The 14049-nt window shown below is 45.4% G+C and overlaps 2 protein-coding genes across 3 annotated transcripts in view; one reads left to right on the top strand and one right to left on the bottom strand.

The window, feature by feature from the left end:
• LOC125443083 (transmembrane protein 121-like) overlaps window positions 1-7034 on the bottom strand; it is a 36534-nt gene extending 29500 nt beyond the window's left edge. The window contains exons 1-2 of one of the 2 annotated variants that reach the window (XM_048514978.1): window positions 6579-7034; window positions 6254-6337 (exon numbers count right to left, since the gene is read on the bottom strand). The gene's annotated coding sequence lies outside the window, so the exon portion shown is untranslated. The remainder of the gene's footprint in view (window positions 1-6253; window positions 6338-6578) is intronic. The other variant, XM_048514985.1, reaches the window with a different exon arrangement.
• Window positions 7035-7250: 216 nt separating this feature from the next.
• On the top strand, window positions 7251-14049 carry NPAS4 (neuronal PAS domain protein 4). Its single transcript, XM_048519352.1, has 8 exons — window positions 7251-7544; window positions 7899-8050; window positions 8371-8473; window positions 9009-9258; window positions 9405-9514; window positions 9638-9776; window positions 10611-11926; window positions 12173-14049. The coding sequence occupies exons 1-8, from the start codon at window positions 7370-7372 to the stop codon at window positions 12199-12201; spliced, it is 2274 nt and encodes a 757-aa protein (XP_048375309.1). The 5' UTR covers window positions 7251-7369; the 3' UTR covers window positions 12202-14049.

The raw sequence follows: 14049 nt of genomic DNA, 5'->3' as shown, positions 1-14049 counted from the left end.
TGCACCATTGCAGGGACTCAGAAAGAATGGATTTGGGGCTACTTCTGTGTTCCTGTGCTTAGCTACCAGACAAGGTTATCAACATTCCTGAGCCCATTTTGGGAACTGTTGGGGAAAGGTCCCGGAGGACAACTAGAGCTCTGCCCTTCTTGTCTGGTAAAGTCAGGGAAGCAGCAGAATGTATTCTGCCTCTCACACATTTGCTCCAAGCCACACCCATATGGGCGGGGCCTAAGCAAACAAACAGCAGCAAAAAATATCAGAACCTGGAGAGATGGCCAAATCCATTGATGCTCCTTGTGTAAGATCCCTCTGACTGACAGGGGTCTTTCGGGTGGCACTGCAATGCTAGACTTAGAAAACCCAGCACAAATCTACCATCTGTAGCTGCTATGCTCGTGCATGGTAGAGCATGATGTGCTCTTCTTTCACACACAGGTCAGAGCATACCTCATCTCTTTCGAGAGCAGGAGGGTATTGGTATGTCTGTCACTTGTGATACAAACAATTCCTTATGCCAAATATGCATTATATATCTATCACTCCCTTATTGGGGTAAAAATACAGCTTCAACGCGCCCTCCTCTGCTTTCACTCTCTTCCCTCTCCCCACTGCAGTGTTCAGCTATGAGCGACGCTGTTGGCCGCCCCCACACTCTGCAGCAAAGGGACTGTGCATTACAGAAGCTGAATTGCAAAGCAAAGGAGCTCCATCATGCACACTCCAGGCTGGCTATATTTAGCCACTGGGTTGCTGTTTTTAGCTTCTTGATTCAGAACCCAAATTAGCAGGGAAGAGGTGAAGGGAAAGATGCCCAAGCAGATTTCTAGACCTGAGGGGGGAGAGGGGGGAGAATTTTGGAAACTTTGCCATTATGAGTAGTTCTGCAGTCACCAACCCAATCCTCCCTCCCCACAAGCCCTTCTCTTCCCTTCCCTCCCCAAATCCACACAGGGTGCTACAAGGGCAATGAATCACTAACACATTTGCTTTCAGATTCACTGAAATTTAGGCTAATCTGGAAGCACATAAGACCTCCTGTCTGCCACTCTTTTAGACAGACCCTCCTCTTTGTTCAGACTCCCCCCTGGAGCAGAATTTTTCTAAAAAGGATAGACTTAACAGGTCTTCATTGCAACCAAGGCTTCGCTCCATAACCTGTTCGGAGTTCAACCCAGAACAAACTCTGTGAGATGTCCAGTAACAAAAGAATCATGCTTCTGATCATGCTCAGAGTATAACATTTTTCCTTCCCCACTGAATGAATGCAGCGTGGAGTTTAAAGAATGGGACTTTCTGCTCCAGACACGCTCAAGCCCTTGGACTTCTCTTGAGTTAGCAGACGGCCACCACTTGATTGCCAGCATTCCCCTCCTTTCTGACATTTCAGTCAATAACATAGAACTGACTTCTCTGATCAAAATTTCACATGTGCCTCATTCTAAAGGCAATGTTGAGGAACCACAGGTTTCTATGGGAAATAGAAATACTAATTAAAAACAGCTGGTGAATAAATACTCAAGTTTTGTTCTTGGGGGGCAGGGGTGGGGCTAAACCTGCTCCCAGCCCCTCATGACCAGAGTGGCTCCAGACACTGACAGTACAACCTGCTCTTATCTCTGAAACTACCATCAGTGAAAACAGGCTGTCAGTGTGGAAAAGGGCCTTGAGGGAGAGGACAGCAATGCATCTCTTCTATGAATAAAAGAAAAAAGGCCCCGGAGCTGGGGGAAAGGCAGCGTGCACATGTTCAGAGGAACTTTCTAGTACTGTACATTGTTCCTTTCTTTCTTTCTTTCTTTCTTTCTTTTTATTTATTTATTTATTTATTACATTTATATACCGCCCTCCCCCGAAGGGCTCAGGAGCACCACCCAGGAGCACCACCCAGATTGGATATGATGTGCCAAAGGAACATGGTTAAAGGAGGGATGGAGTTCCAAGCCCCACTGCTTCCTCTCTCTCCTCTCCCATGCTGGACTGGCCATATGCCTCCTGTAAAACACACCACTATCCCTCTCATTCATTCTTTAAACCCAAGAGGTGACCCCACTTGCCAAGAAAGTTGGCTGCTACTGTCTGAGGCCCTGGAAAGATTAAAGTTGTGAGAGAGCTATTGGGACTAGAATCACAAAGCTCTTGATTTGTGCTTTCATGTGTCCACTCAGTGCTCCCAGCACACGTTTCAGCAGCCCAGAAGTTTGCCTTAGCTGGTAAGGCCAGATCTAGGCAGCAACAGACTTGCCTTTTGACTGACTGGGAAGATTCCAAAGGGGCTGCTACCTTGGAGGATGGCAAAGCTGAGTCAAGGATTCCCCTTTGCAGCATTGTCAGCGCTGCAGCAGGCCTACATCTCTTGTCATTGTCGTTGCAACCTGGGTACAAGCTTTGTCCAATCAGTGATATTGTCCAGCCCAGCTAGTCCCGCACTCCACTCTGCTGGCTCCACTCTCCATTGCATAAGCCTGCAAAGGTGACTAAAAGCTTTGTCCAAAGCTACCCAGCAGACTACAAGTAAAATGCCGTGCATAACTGCACTGCAGAATTTAATGCTAGGCCCAAGCTGCTGTCAGAATCATATCAATTGTAAAGTTTTTTCTCCCAAAATAATCTGAGAAACTAGGCCTGAAGCCTAAAACAGGCCTGAAAGGGTGCATTGTTTTAGAAACTGGGGAGATTGAGGAAAGCTTCCAAGGGGTGGCATTTCAGTTAGAAGCTCAGAGTCCAAACAGCTTTCTTCACCTTCTCAGATCTGAATGCGGTTTGGACTCTATCACCTATTTGAAGTGTGGCCTGTTGGCTGATGCACCAGACCTTGAACAGGTGGCTGCTAACCTCCAGGTAGGGCCTGGAGTTTCCTGGAATTACAATGGATCTTCAGACTACAGAGATCAGTTCCCTTGTAGGAAAAAGCAACTTCGGAAGGCAGACTGTATTATGGCATCACATCCCTAAGCTCTCTCTCCTCCCCAAACTCTGTTCTCCTCAGACACTGCCCCCCAGTTTCCAGGAATTACCTAAGCCACCGTTGGCAACTCATACAATCATAGAAGAGTTGGAAGAGACCCCAAGAGCCATCCAGTCCAACCCCTTGCAATGCAGGAACACATAATCAAAGCACTCCTGACAGATGGCCACCCAGCCTCTCTTTGAAAACCTCGAAAGAAGGAGACTCCACCACACTCTGAGGTAGTGTATTCCACTTGGAAGTTTTGCTCAATGCACCTCTATTCCTCAAAGGACACATAATTTCAGGCCTATCTACAGCATCCAATATCCAGCACCCAATTCCTTGTTGAAATCTTGCCAGTTTCTTTTTCAGCCCTCTGTTCCTCTGCCTTTAACAACAGCTTGGACTGGTATGCAGATTGAGTTGCTGTTAGGCATGGGTCAGGATTTGGGTTTTTAACCTCCCGCCCCAATTTTGCAACTGGAAATTCTACCTAGCTCAAATTTCTTTTTGTCAGTATTCTTTTATGCTCCTCTCTTCTTGGTGCAGTATGAAATTCCCTCCTCCAGATGTTAGATTCGAGTCCAGTAGCATCAAGAGACGGACAAGATTTCGGGGGCATAAACTTGTGAGAGTCAAAGATCCCTCCAGTGGTTTTATTGAGGAGGCTCATTATAAAGTTGCTGACAAACCAGGAGGAAAAATATCCTACCCTTTTAATAGAGGCTTAAATAGTCTAAGTGTGGCCTAAGCTTATGAGGGCTTGGGAACTAAGCAGGGTCAGCCACAGTTGGTACTTGGTTGGGAAACCATGAAGGAAAACTGGGGCTGCTATGCAGAGGAAGGCAACCGCAAACCACCTCTCTTCATCTCTTGCCGAGAACCCCCTGTGGATGGGATAGCCATGAGTCAGTTGCATTCAACAACACATTCTTCTTCCTCAAGGGGAGGAAATGGGCAGCTGAAGCTTTCCATGGCATCAAGTTAAATGACAGGTGTGATTATTGTATGCAGATCAAACTGATAATAAAGGGCCAGCTAGCTTAACAGTTGGCAACCTTGGCTCACTGGTCTCCTTGGCCCAGCCACTATCTCTTAAGCAAGGCTTTCGAGAGGTTGCAATGGAGGAGAAGTGAATTGTGTAAGCTGCCAAAGTTCCGTGGAGGAAATCTGTGATGAAATAGATGGCCAAGGAATGATTCGGGATGCCTACTTAGGCTAGTTCAAAAGCTCATGCCTCCCCCTCCCCCTCCTATCTGTTCTTCCTGCAGAGCAGAGCAGAGAGTCAGACTCAGGGGCTCAGACAGGATGTGCATGCAGAATGTACAAAACAGTGACTAAAATGTATGTTTCTGCCCACTCCCTCCCTGCAAATCTTCATTAAATGACTGTGCCCTTTAAAACTTATGTTCCCTGTGGTATGTGTGGATGGAGACTCACTGCTCTTTGCAGGAGCAGATGGCCCCTCTTGACAAATGGCCACAGTTGTTCCGTATACAGAACTCTATGCTCTGTTTCTACTCGCTTGCTCCACAGACCCTCTTTGCTATTCCTGGTCCTGCCAGCTCAACAGTAGAGCTCAATGCCATACAGGGTGGGCACTTGCCAAGGATGACTGGTAGCAGAATATGATCCTTGAGGCAACAGAAGAGGACTTCCCACTGGTAGAAAAACCTCAAATGTGCAGGGTGGGTGGGTGTCCTGCTACTTATTTATAGCATTATGTTACTGGAAGAAAAACAATGAAACATTGTGGATTCATTTCCTTTCTCCCCCTTCCCTCCTTTCCCCATTCAAATGTAAGAACTGCCTTCCAATCCAGTGTCCTGCTTTGGACAGTGGTCAGACAGATGTCTCTAGAAGCTCACAAGCAGAACATGAAGACAGACCACCACCACCACCACCCCGCACCAAACTGTTTATCCTGGCACTTGATATTCTAGGTTTTGATTAAGGCCATAGCCCTATCTTTTTAAAAGGCCATTTCATAATCGTCACCAGATCTTGGTCAGACTAGGAAAGTATGCCAATTTTTTTTTTGTAAATCCCAATTCTTGTGCCATTTTCAGCTAAGCTGGTGTCTTCAAGAATGTGCTCCACAGCTGCCATTATGAAAGGTTCTGGGGGAACTTCTGTGACGTATCCACCTGTTTGTCTGGAAGTAGCACTTACGAGCCTTTCCTCTGTAGACAGTGCCATCTCCTAATGAGAAGGACAGACCTTACTGGTGCCCTCACATGAATGCAGGTTCTTCTTGTGACATCTAGTCCTAAGAGCTTGGGGGCAGTACAGGCCAGTACAGTTAATGCCATCTAGATTCCTACAAGAATTCAGTAGCTTCAGGGTTGTTCTCTTGAGCCAATGACCCCCTTTCTTTACAGTCAAGGCATATAGGTTCAGTCTTGTTGATTTTCCTGGGTCATTCACAGGTCACTCCTTCTTTCTAAGAAATTCTACCCTCCAATGAGTACTGCAAGCTGGAGGGGATATATTACCAGTGTGCTCACTTATCTGAGGATAGAACAGAAGAGAGCTGTGCCGAGCCTAATTGCATCTTCCCCTGCCCCCCAGAGAAGTTCATCCTCTGATTATATAGACATTCTAATATATGCACATACATCGTCCCTTCAGCATATAAATAAAAGCAGAGTTTGAAGGAACTTTTCAGAGGTTCATTATCACAAGACAACCCAATTGCATCAACAAAGCTTCTGCAATGCAGAAAAGCTATCATTGCATAACACCTTGGAAGTAGTGCCTCCCCCATCACAGGACTAGTTTAGTATTGCCTCTTTAAAAAAAAGAAATATAACACAGCAAATAGAAGAAGATGACAAGAAAAGCAAATCTAGTATGATCTTAGATCTGGTCAAATTTGTTTTCTTTTTCTGTAGCTTAAAATCTTTCCATAAAGAACATCTTGTCGGATGCATCCCTCGGCAGAGCCTCAGACAGGTGCAAAAGCATCCAGACCACAAAGGGTTATTCTCTTCCCACCATCTCAACTTCCTCTCCTTATATGGAGTGAGAGATTATGCAAAAGCAAGTTACCTAATTTAGGTTACCCCTCTGGAAAAAAAAAAGAACAGCCCAAAAACAGGAGACAGAGAGCTGTCACTTTTAATTTAGTTGCTTTGGCAACAATGGAGCCAAAAAAAGGCACCTTTTTTCCCTTTTCTTTTCTTATCTATTTTTGGCTCCATATAGAAAATGTTATTTAAGACCATACTTATTTATTTATTTATTGAAGAATGGCTGGGGGAGTTAATGACAAAAAAAAAGAAAGAAAAGGAACTCACTCACCCTCTACAGATTGCTGGGTGTCAGAAGTCGGAATTCCTGGAGAGAAATCCTATATAAGGGTGTGCTTGGCACAAGGTTTCTGTACTAAAAAGAAGGGGGGAAAACAGTAAGAATATGTAAGGCAAACAGAAAAATCCAAGTTGAGGGGTGCAAAGCATAAGAAAACAGGTTGGGATGATTTTAACAGATCAAACATTTATATTGTTAAGAAGCCACATAGGTACATTTTCTTACGGCATTACAAAGAGACGATGATTAGAGAAATAAGCACTATATACCAAAAAGAAAGAGGAGAGAGCCAGGCAAGAGTACAAGAGAAACACACCTTTTGAGGTTGCAGTTCAGAGCTACTTTTTGTACAACAGCCCATCAATTTTGGCATTTCTCTCTCTCCCCTGCCACCATCAACCGGCCCTGTTTTTCTGTTTTGGAGAAGTGGTGAAGAGGTTTGAGAAATAAATATTTTTGTGAAAAGGAAGAGGCAGGAAAAAGTGAAGGAAGAAAACAAAGAAAAACAATTGTGTGAGGAAGAATTCAGTATAACAGGTAAACAATTTTGTGCAAGAAAAAAAGGAAGAGAAAGGGGAGAAGGAAAGGAAGACTGAAAATCTAGAACTGATGGTTGCACATGAAGGAGTTCAGAAAGCAAGCATTTTGTGTGGGGAGAGAGAGAAGAGAGAGACATCAGTAAGCAAGAGCTGATATCTGGGTCTGGGAGCAAAGGGAAGAGAGAGAAAGAGGCAGGCTTGGAGCTTTGATTCCAACAGTCTCTTCTGTCTGGTTTATCTCCTAATTCGGTGCAGTGTTTCTTTGGCTGCCTCCTCCGCTTCTCCACCCCCCCTCCCCATTCTCACTACGTCATTCAGGAGCCAGTGACGTTGGGTTCCCCCTAGCCCAAAAAAGGGAGGGGGAACGGCTCTGCAGCCATGTCCCTCCATTGATCTGAACAAATCTTCCCACCCCACTTTCCTTAACATGCCCACACTCCCAACAGCCTATAAAAGATGGGAGGCAGGCTGTGGTTCTCAACCAGATCCACAGGCAGACATCTGGGAGACAGAGAGACAGAGACTGAGGGAGCCGGAGCGCTAGCCACGCGGATCTTCGGAAGCCGAAATGTATCGGTCGACGAAGGGAGCTTCCAAGGCACGGCGAGACCAAATCAATGCGGAAATCAGGAATCTTAAGGACCTGTTGCCCATAGCTGAAGGGGATAAACTCCGATTGTCATACCTGCACATCATGTCTTTGGCATGCATCTATACTCGGAAATCCATCTTCTTCTCCAGAGGTAACTAACTGGATGCTAGATTTAAAAAACAGCTCAATGCTTGAGAGGGCAAAGAGTTGCTGGAGGTGGGAGGACAACAGTTAAAGCCTAAAGTTGGGAGGTGGGGTCTAAAGGAACAAAGTGTCTTTGGGATGGAGGGAGCCAACAGGTCTCTGTCCATGGTGCTGAAATGTCAATAGCTCTAATCAGGACTGGGGAAGTGTCTGCTGTCTCTGGTGCTGAAATGGCCAACAAGAGGTGGTCAGTGACAGCTGCTGTCCCCAGTGCTGAAATATAACTTGCTGCTGGTCATACTAGCATGAGGCATGATACTTTTAAAACATTGCTGATTTCTCTGCTTTTCTTTATCAACAGGTACAACTTCAGAAGGCGTGGAGGGATTGCTTTCTTCCCAAGACTTGGATGATTTCATGCAGACGCTTCCGGGCTTTCTTCTGGCATTCACCGGACAGGGCAAACTCATCTATGTGTCAGAAAATGTTGCTGAGCACCTGGGACACTCTGTGGTAAGTATTTGACCTGCATGTGGGTTGAGAAAGGGGGAGACACTGTAAAATGTTTCCTATAAAGTGGAGAGACAGAATAACCCTTTGGTTTCGTACCTAGTTATGCAACAATCTGAAAGTGCTTCAGGTTCTGCTAGCCATTAAAGTAGACATATAGCATGAGCACTTCATCTAGACCTTTTGATCATTTTTATTTAATATAGTAGTACCAGTTATTGATCTGCCTATCAATGTCTGTTGGATGTTGTTTCCTTTTGATACTAGCAACGATACCATAGTGCTTTTTCTCTATCTCACCTGATGTCCTTCTTTATCCTCAGGTGGACTTGGTTGCCCAAGGGGACAGCATCTATGATATTATTGATCCAGCGGATCACTTTGTGATGAGGAACCAGCTGGCCCTGCCCTCTCCAACAGATACCAGTAAGTTCTTTCAGTAACTTTGGGGTTGTATTATGAAATGTAAGGGATGGAGGAATTGTGGCAAAGGAAGGAATCCAAACCAGCCAGCCAGTTAATAGAAAAGTTGACCAGCAGGGATGAGAAAGCAAACATATCCAGCTGGGCTTAATTCAAGCAAAGATTCACCAAGGCAATTCCAGCACTTTCCCCCCAATGCCTAGGCTCAGCCATAGCAAATGTGAAGTAACTGTAGAAGAAAAACAGCCTTCCCTCACCATCATGCTGCCAAAGTCAGCTTCTGAATACCAGGTTTTGGGAAGAAGGGATTCTAGGTCAGAAGTTTTGAGCCCCAGATTTTCTCTTTTTTAAAAAACAAAATAAATATTTGAGCCCAGAAATGCTTCCCACGTTAAAAGGCAAACGGCTTGAAAAAAGTGAAATCCCAGCAGAGTAGAACCTTCAGTGTTAGAAAATGTGCTAGCAGTGTGAATGTACGAAGCAGCTGTTACTTTCATGGCTCTCTTTTCTGACCTTTCCAATGCTTCTGGTATTCCAGGTCGACTCTTCCGTTGCCATTTTAACACTTCCAAGACTATCCGGAGGCAAAGTGCGGGAAACAAGCTAGTTCTTATCCGAGGGAGCTTCTACCAGCCACCAGCTGGTTCCTACTGGTCCACTAACCCGGTCTTCACTGCCTTTTGTACTCCTCTGGACCCCAAGCCCAGAATCAGTCCAAATTCATTCTTCCTGTCCTCATTTGAGAGTCGGCACACAAAAGATCTTGCCATTGTGGACATATCTGAAAGGTGAGAAGGTGCTCTGTGAATGTGAGGGGATGGGTGCCTGGCAGAAGATGTGAGGGTGCAGCCTGATACGAGCTACTGTTGGCAGATGATTATCTGTTCATTGGCCAGTACTGACTGTTCTCGTTTTGGTTTTGCTTGTTTTCTAGTGTGATTTTTCACTTGGGCTATGAGAAAAGCGAGCTTTTACGCAAGTCGTGGTACAGCCTGATCCACCCGGAAGATCTCACTCATGCTTCTGTACAGCACTACCGACTGTGTGAGTATCCCCACTGCTCTATCCCACCCCCTCCATTTGCTGTGTCCCAGGAAACAGTGACTCAGCTGCATCTTTTGGTGAGGCCGATGGTCTAAATGTTTCCTTGTGCACTTCTTTCTCCAGTAGGTGACACGAACGAAACCCAAGCTGAAATGGTCCTCCGACTCCAAACGAAAGATGGCCTGAATTGGATATGGATCTACTCGCTTCTCCGCTTGGAGAATACTGATGTCCCTATCATTTGCCACAGCTATATCATAAGGTAATGATTGAGAACCTTTGATGGGGGATGGGCAAATTGTTTGATGGGGGGCAAATTACAATTCTTAATAAGCTTAGCAATGGATGGAATTGTCAAGGCTTTTTTTCCATCATTTTGTTTGGTCACTGGTCAATTGCGGGGAGGGGTACACCATCTGAAGTTAGCCCTCTATAAAACTGGATTGTATCCCCTGGCCAAAATTGTCCCTCTTTCGCTCTGCCTTCAGAAAGGTCACCTCCACTTGCCTTCTATAGGACCCCTGCTGCATGGGAGGGACAAACTTTATCACAGGCCCAACAACTCAGACAAATGGCCGCTTACAAATCTGCTATGCAGTTGCTCTGGCCACATGGAGAAACAGGTGCTTGAAGCCTCCAGACTCACCAATAAGACTGTAAAGTCTGGAAAAGCAACAGACAACAGTGGGAACAAACAATTTACAGGGGATTCTGAAAAGAAATATTGCAGGGTGTAATCGATTCCCACCTGATTTCATTTTAATCTAGGGCTTTTCACTCCTGAATGAATAAACAAAGACAAACATATAAAAACGGAATAATTTAAAAATGAATGGGCAGCACAGTGTTCTAGAAAACAAGGCAAGGGGAATTGATGGTAGGAGTTTTATAGGACATTGGAGCTTCACAGAATTTATTATGCAAAAAAAAAAGACACTTCCCTGCCTGCGAGGAGTTTATAATCCAAAATCTGGGATTAGAGAAAGGTTGGAGAAAAGGGAGCAGGTGGTCTTGAGCAGGAGCAAGTCCCTATATTTTGCTGAGGCTGAGGTCCCCTGGGATACTGAACTAAGTTCCCCATTCTTTATTCTCGCAGTGATTCTGAAGCCTGGTGCCTCAAGCAGCAGCTGACCACCGAAGAAACCCAAGTGGCTTATGTCCTTGGAAGCACACCACCTTTCCTAGAAGGTCTTCTGTCTCCAGGGCAGCTCTCCAGCCCTGATCAAGTCTTCACACCTATGGCTAGCACCCCAACCAGCAGTGCTGCTGTGCCATCCTTTGATTTTAGTGCTGTAGGTGGCACAGACTGCCCTTCGGGATTCACAGAGACAACCTCTGCCGGTCTGCCCCAGGAGCTGATAGAGCCTGGAAATATCTCCTCCATGGAGGAGGCCCCTGGCTCCACACTCAGTCTCCTCGGCAAAGGCCCAGCATTCAGCTATGTGATTGTACCAACCGGCTATGAGCAGACTTTAAGAAGGGACAACCCTGGTGGCTCCTCCAAAGACTTTGTATGCACCCCTCCCTATACGCCCCACCAGGGCTCTGCCTTCCTCTTTGCCACCCAGGAGTCTTACACCTCAAGCTCTGCCCCAGCAGCTTTGCCTCCAGTGACTACTCCTGCTCCGTCTGCAGCCCCCACCACTACCACCATCACCACCACCTCCTCTGAGCTGTTCTACACCCAGGAACAATGCAGTGCTCTCTATGAGAAGTTACCGCCTACCCCGGACAGCCCTGGTAATGGGGACTGTACCGTCATGACCTTGCCTGAGATCAGAGGTCCTCTCTATATTGATGTGCCCATGGTGCCCGAGGGGATCCTGACTCCGGAAGCCTCACCCATCAAACAGACTTTCTTCAGATATTCTGAAAAAGAGAAGAATGAGATCAAACTACTGGCCCAGCAGATCAGCAGCTTGGCTGAAGCTTTCAGCTCCATCCCTTCCAGAGAGCTGGCCAAGAACAGTCAGGTTGCTGTTGACTTCTCTGCACTGGCCGCCATCCCTGAAGCATGCCTGGACTTCCAGCTTCCAAAGAATTGGAGGAGTGTTGACTTCTCCTTGTTGACCTGTCCAGAGGAAGATCTCCTGGAAGAGGATGCTCTTGAGACCCTTCTCCAAGACCTGTCTGCCTCTCTGTTCGAGAAAGGTGGCACAGGTATGAGGTGCCCTCACCACCAGTTCTGCGGTGGGAATGTCAGTAGTCCAGTGAGCTTGGACAATGAAGATAGTAGCCAAGGAGCCTTGGCTCCCTCGCCCAGCATGGACCTGCCTCCAGAAGAGCGATGCTTTTTGGAAGAACTGGCCTCCTATGAAACAGCCTTTGAGACACGTGCCTCAAACTCTCCCTGTGATGGGTTAGATGAGTTGTATCAACTCCAGAGCCATATGCAAGAAGGCTTCCATGAAGGTAAGCATCAGAACTAGGACTGGTAGGAGGGAAAGGGTTGACTGTTGCAGTGTCAAAATTTTGGACCTGTCAGATAAAGCAAAGGGAGGGTGGGGAGAAGCGGTCAATGTTGCACATATTTTGGTCCTTCTGCAACCGACCACACAATGATTGATGGCAAATATCTATCCTTTAGGAATGTTACAGTGAATTTGAAACCATAGAGTACTAACCAACCACTTCCTTCCTTTGTGTCTCTTTCTACAGATGGAAGCAAAAGTGACCCTTCGTTTTGAAATAAGTCCGTGACTTACTTCTCCGAGTATGGCATATTGTCATAACCAAGGATTTCCTTCTGCTAAACCCCACTGAATGCACTCTAATGGTGAACCAAGAGGATGTCTGCCTGGTGTCCTGCGATGGGGGTTTCACAAGAAGGACTTTTTTTGTTTGTTTTTTAAATAACAAAAAAATTATCTTGATTCTGAGACATCGAAGCTGATCAGAGCTAAGGAAAGGACCATTGTAAGGGGACTTACACATGTTATTGTATTCACTCGTAGTGAGTAACCTTGTATGTAATTTACTAAGAAGTCTAAGGCGGGACCCTGCGCCTTGGCTGCTTCCAAGGGCATTCAACGCACAGTTGGAGCAAAACACCTGTGCAGCAATTCTGCACATTATTTGGGAATGACTCATCTTCTCCCAGTTCATCCCCCACCCAGACAACAGAATGTGTAGGTGGTAATAGAACCTACAACAGTAAGGGCCAATGGCTGGCAATGTGTTACTGTTATCTTTTTTTTTCTTGCTGCTATCTTCTGCTAAACTTCTGTTCCAAAGAAATCTCAACAATTCAAGCTTTAACTCACCCAGTACTGATGGGGTGGTATTGTTAGTTTTCCTTCAGTAACCTTCCTCCTTTTAATTTCTCAGAACTACTCTGGGAGATTAATCCATTTCTAGTTCCATGACCATCAGTGTTCACATCCATTGAATCCATTTTTTTTCCATTCTGGGATGAATGTCAGACCTGGCAGAGAGATTGCCTGCAACAATTGTTATCAAAGGGACGAGTACCCTTTGCGAAGGATCAAGGAAGCAATACACCTAGCGGAACCTCTTGCCACCGGCCTTCCAGTTGCAAATTAGCAAGGGCAATTGGTGCGTTCCTCAAGTCCTCCTTTTGGACCATCATAATAGATTCTACTCTGAGTCACAGCCTCAGGACCAATGGAATTTTGCTGCTGTGAAGGCCAGACTAGGTGATCTATAGGAATCCTTATCAGTTGTGATAGATTTGAATTGTGAATGGTGCCCCTTTAACTGAAAAGTCAGGCATCAATATCTCTCTGCCAGCTCCAACCTCCCCAGACATTTCTTACTGGCTTTCAGCAGAATATACCGATATATTTTGCTCCTAACATGATTTCATCTGCTCTGTTCAAAACAAGTATTTCCTGTTTCTGCAGGATCCCAGCGTGAGCTTGTTGGAATGATTTTTAGAACCCCAAATGTCTTCCCCGGTCATGCTGCAATGTACAGCAACCATGAGTAGGGGGAGACATACTGGTCCAGATGATGGTACGGAACAGAAATGTTTATATATATATATATATAAATACTACTAGCTATCTAAATATAATTTAACAAAAAACAAAACAGTTTTGTAAGAGAGCATGTGAAATTCTCCAGGATTCTGTCCAAGTCTTTTGTTCTGAACACAAATTTATGGGTCCGATAATGGAGATCTGTGCTTCTCCCCTTTTCCTTTCTTTGTTCAAAAGGCAAATGTCTGAAACCTGTGTGGTGGCACCCCCCTGTCTTCGGAGCGGTGCCATCTCTCTCTGTAGAATTATCTACGATCAAGTATCAGGATTGAATCCTCTGAACTCTTTAAATGAATCCTCACATTGTCAGAATGTGGGATAGTGTAATAATAATAATAATAATGTACAATTGTAACACAAAAGAAGACTGGGTTTGCTTTTATAAAAACAGAAGACAGAAATGTCAGCACATCTGAAGCTGTATATTACTGGAGCTCTGTGTACTATGTATGGGGTCTTTGTGCAGCAAATTCTTGACCTATGTTGGGTCTGGATGTGAATATTTTGGAATAAAAGTGATTTTTTAAAAAAAAA

Source organism: Sphaerodactylus townsendi, linkage group LG01 (genome assembly GCF_021028975.2).
Source record: "Sphaerodactylus townsendi isolate TG3544 linkage group LG01, MPM_Stown_v2.3, whole genome shotgun sequence".
Taxonomy (NCBI): domain Eukaryota; kingdom Metazoa; phylum Chordata; class Lepidosauria; order Squamata; family Sphaerodactylidae; genus Sphaerodactylus; species Sphaerodactylus townsendi.
Note: the sequence above shows the minus strand (reverse complement) of the source record. Positions and strands in the feature narration are given on the sequence as shown.

Coding starts and splice junctions, on each gene's coding strand:
- NPAS4 (XM_048519352.1), top strand. CDS start 7,370: ATGTATCGGTCGACGAAGGGAGCTTCCAAGGCACGGCGAGACCAAATC. Junction 7,545..7,898: donor ATCCATCTTCTTCTCCAGAG/GTAACTAACTGG, acceptor CTTTATCAACAG/GTACAACTTCAGAAGGCGTG. Junction 8,474..9,008: donor GCCCTCTCCAACAGATACCA/GTAAGTTCTTTC, acceptor CTGGTATTCCAG/GTCGACTCTTCCGTTGCCAT.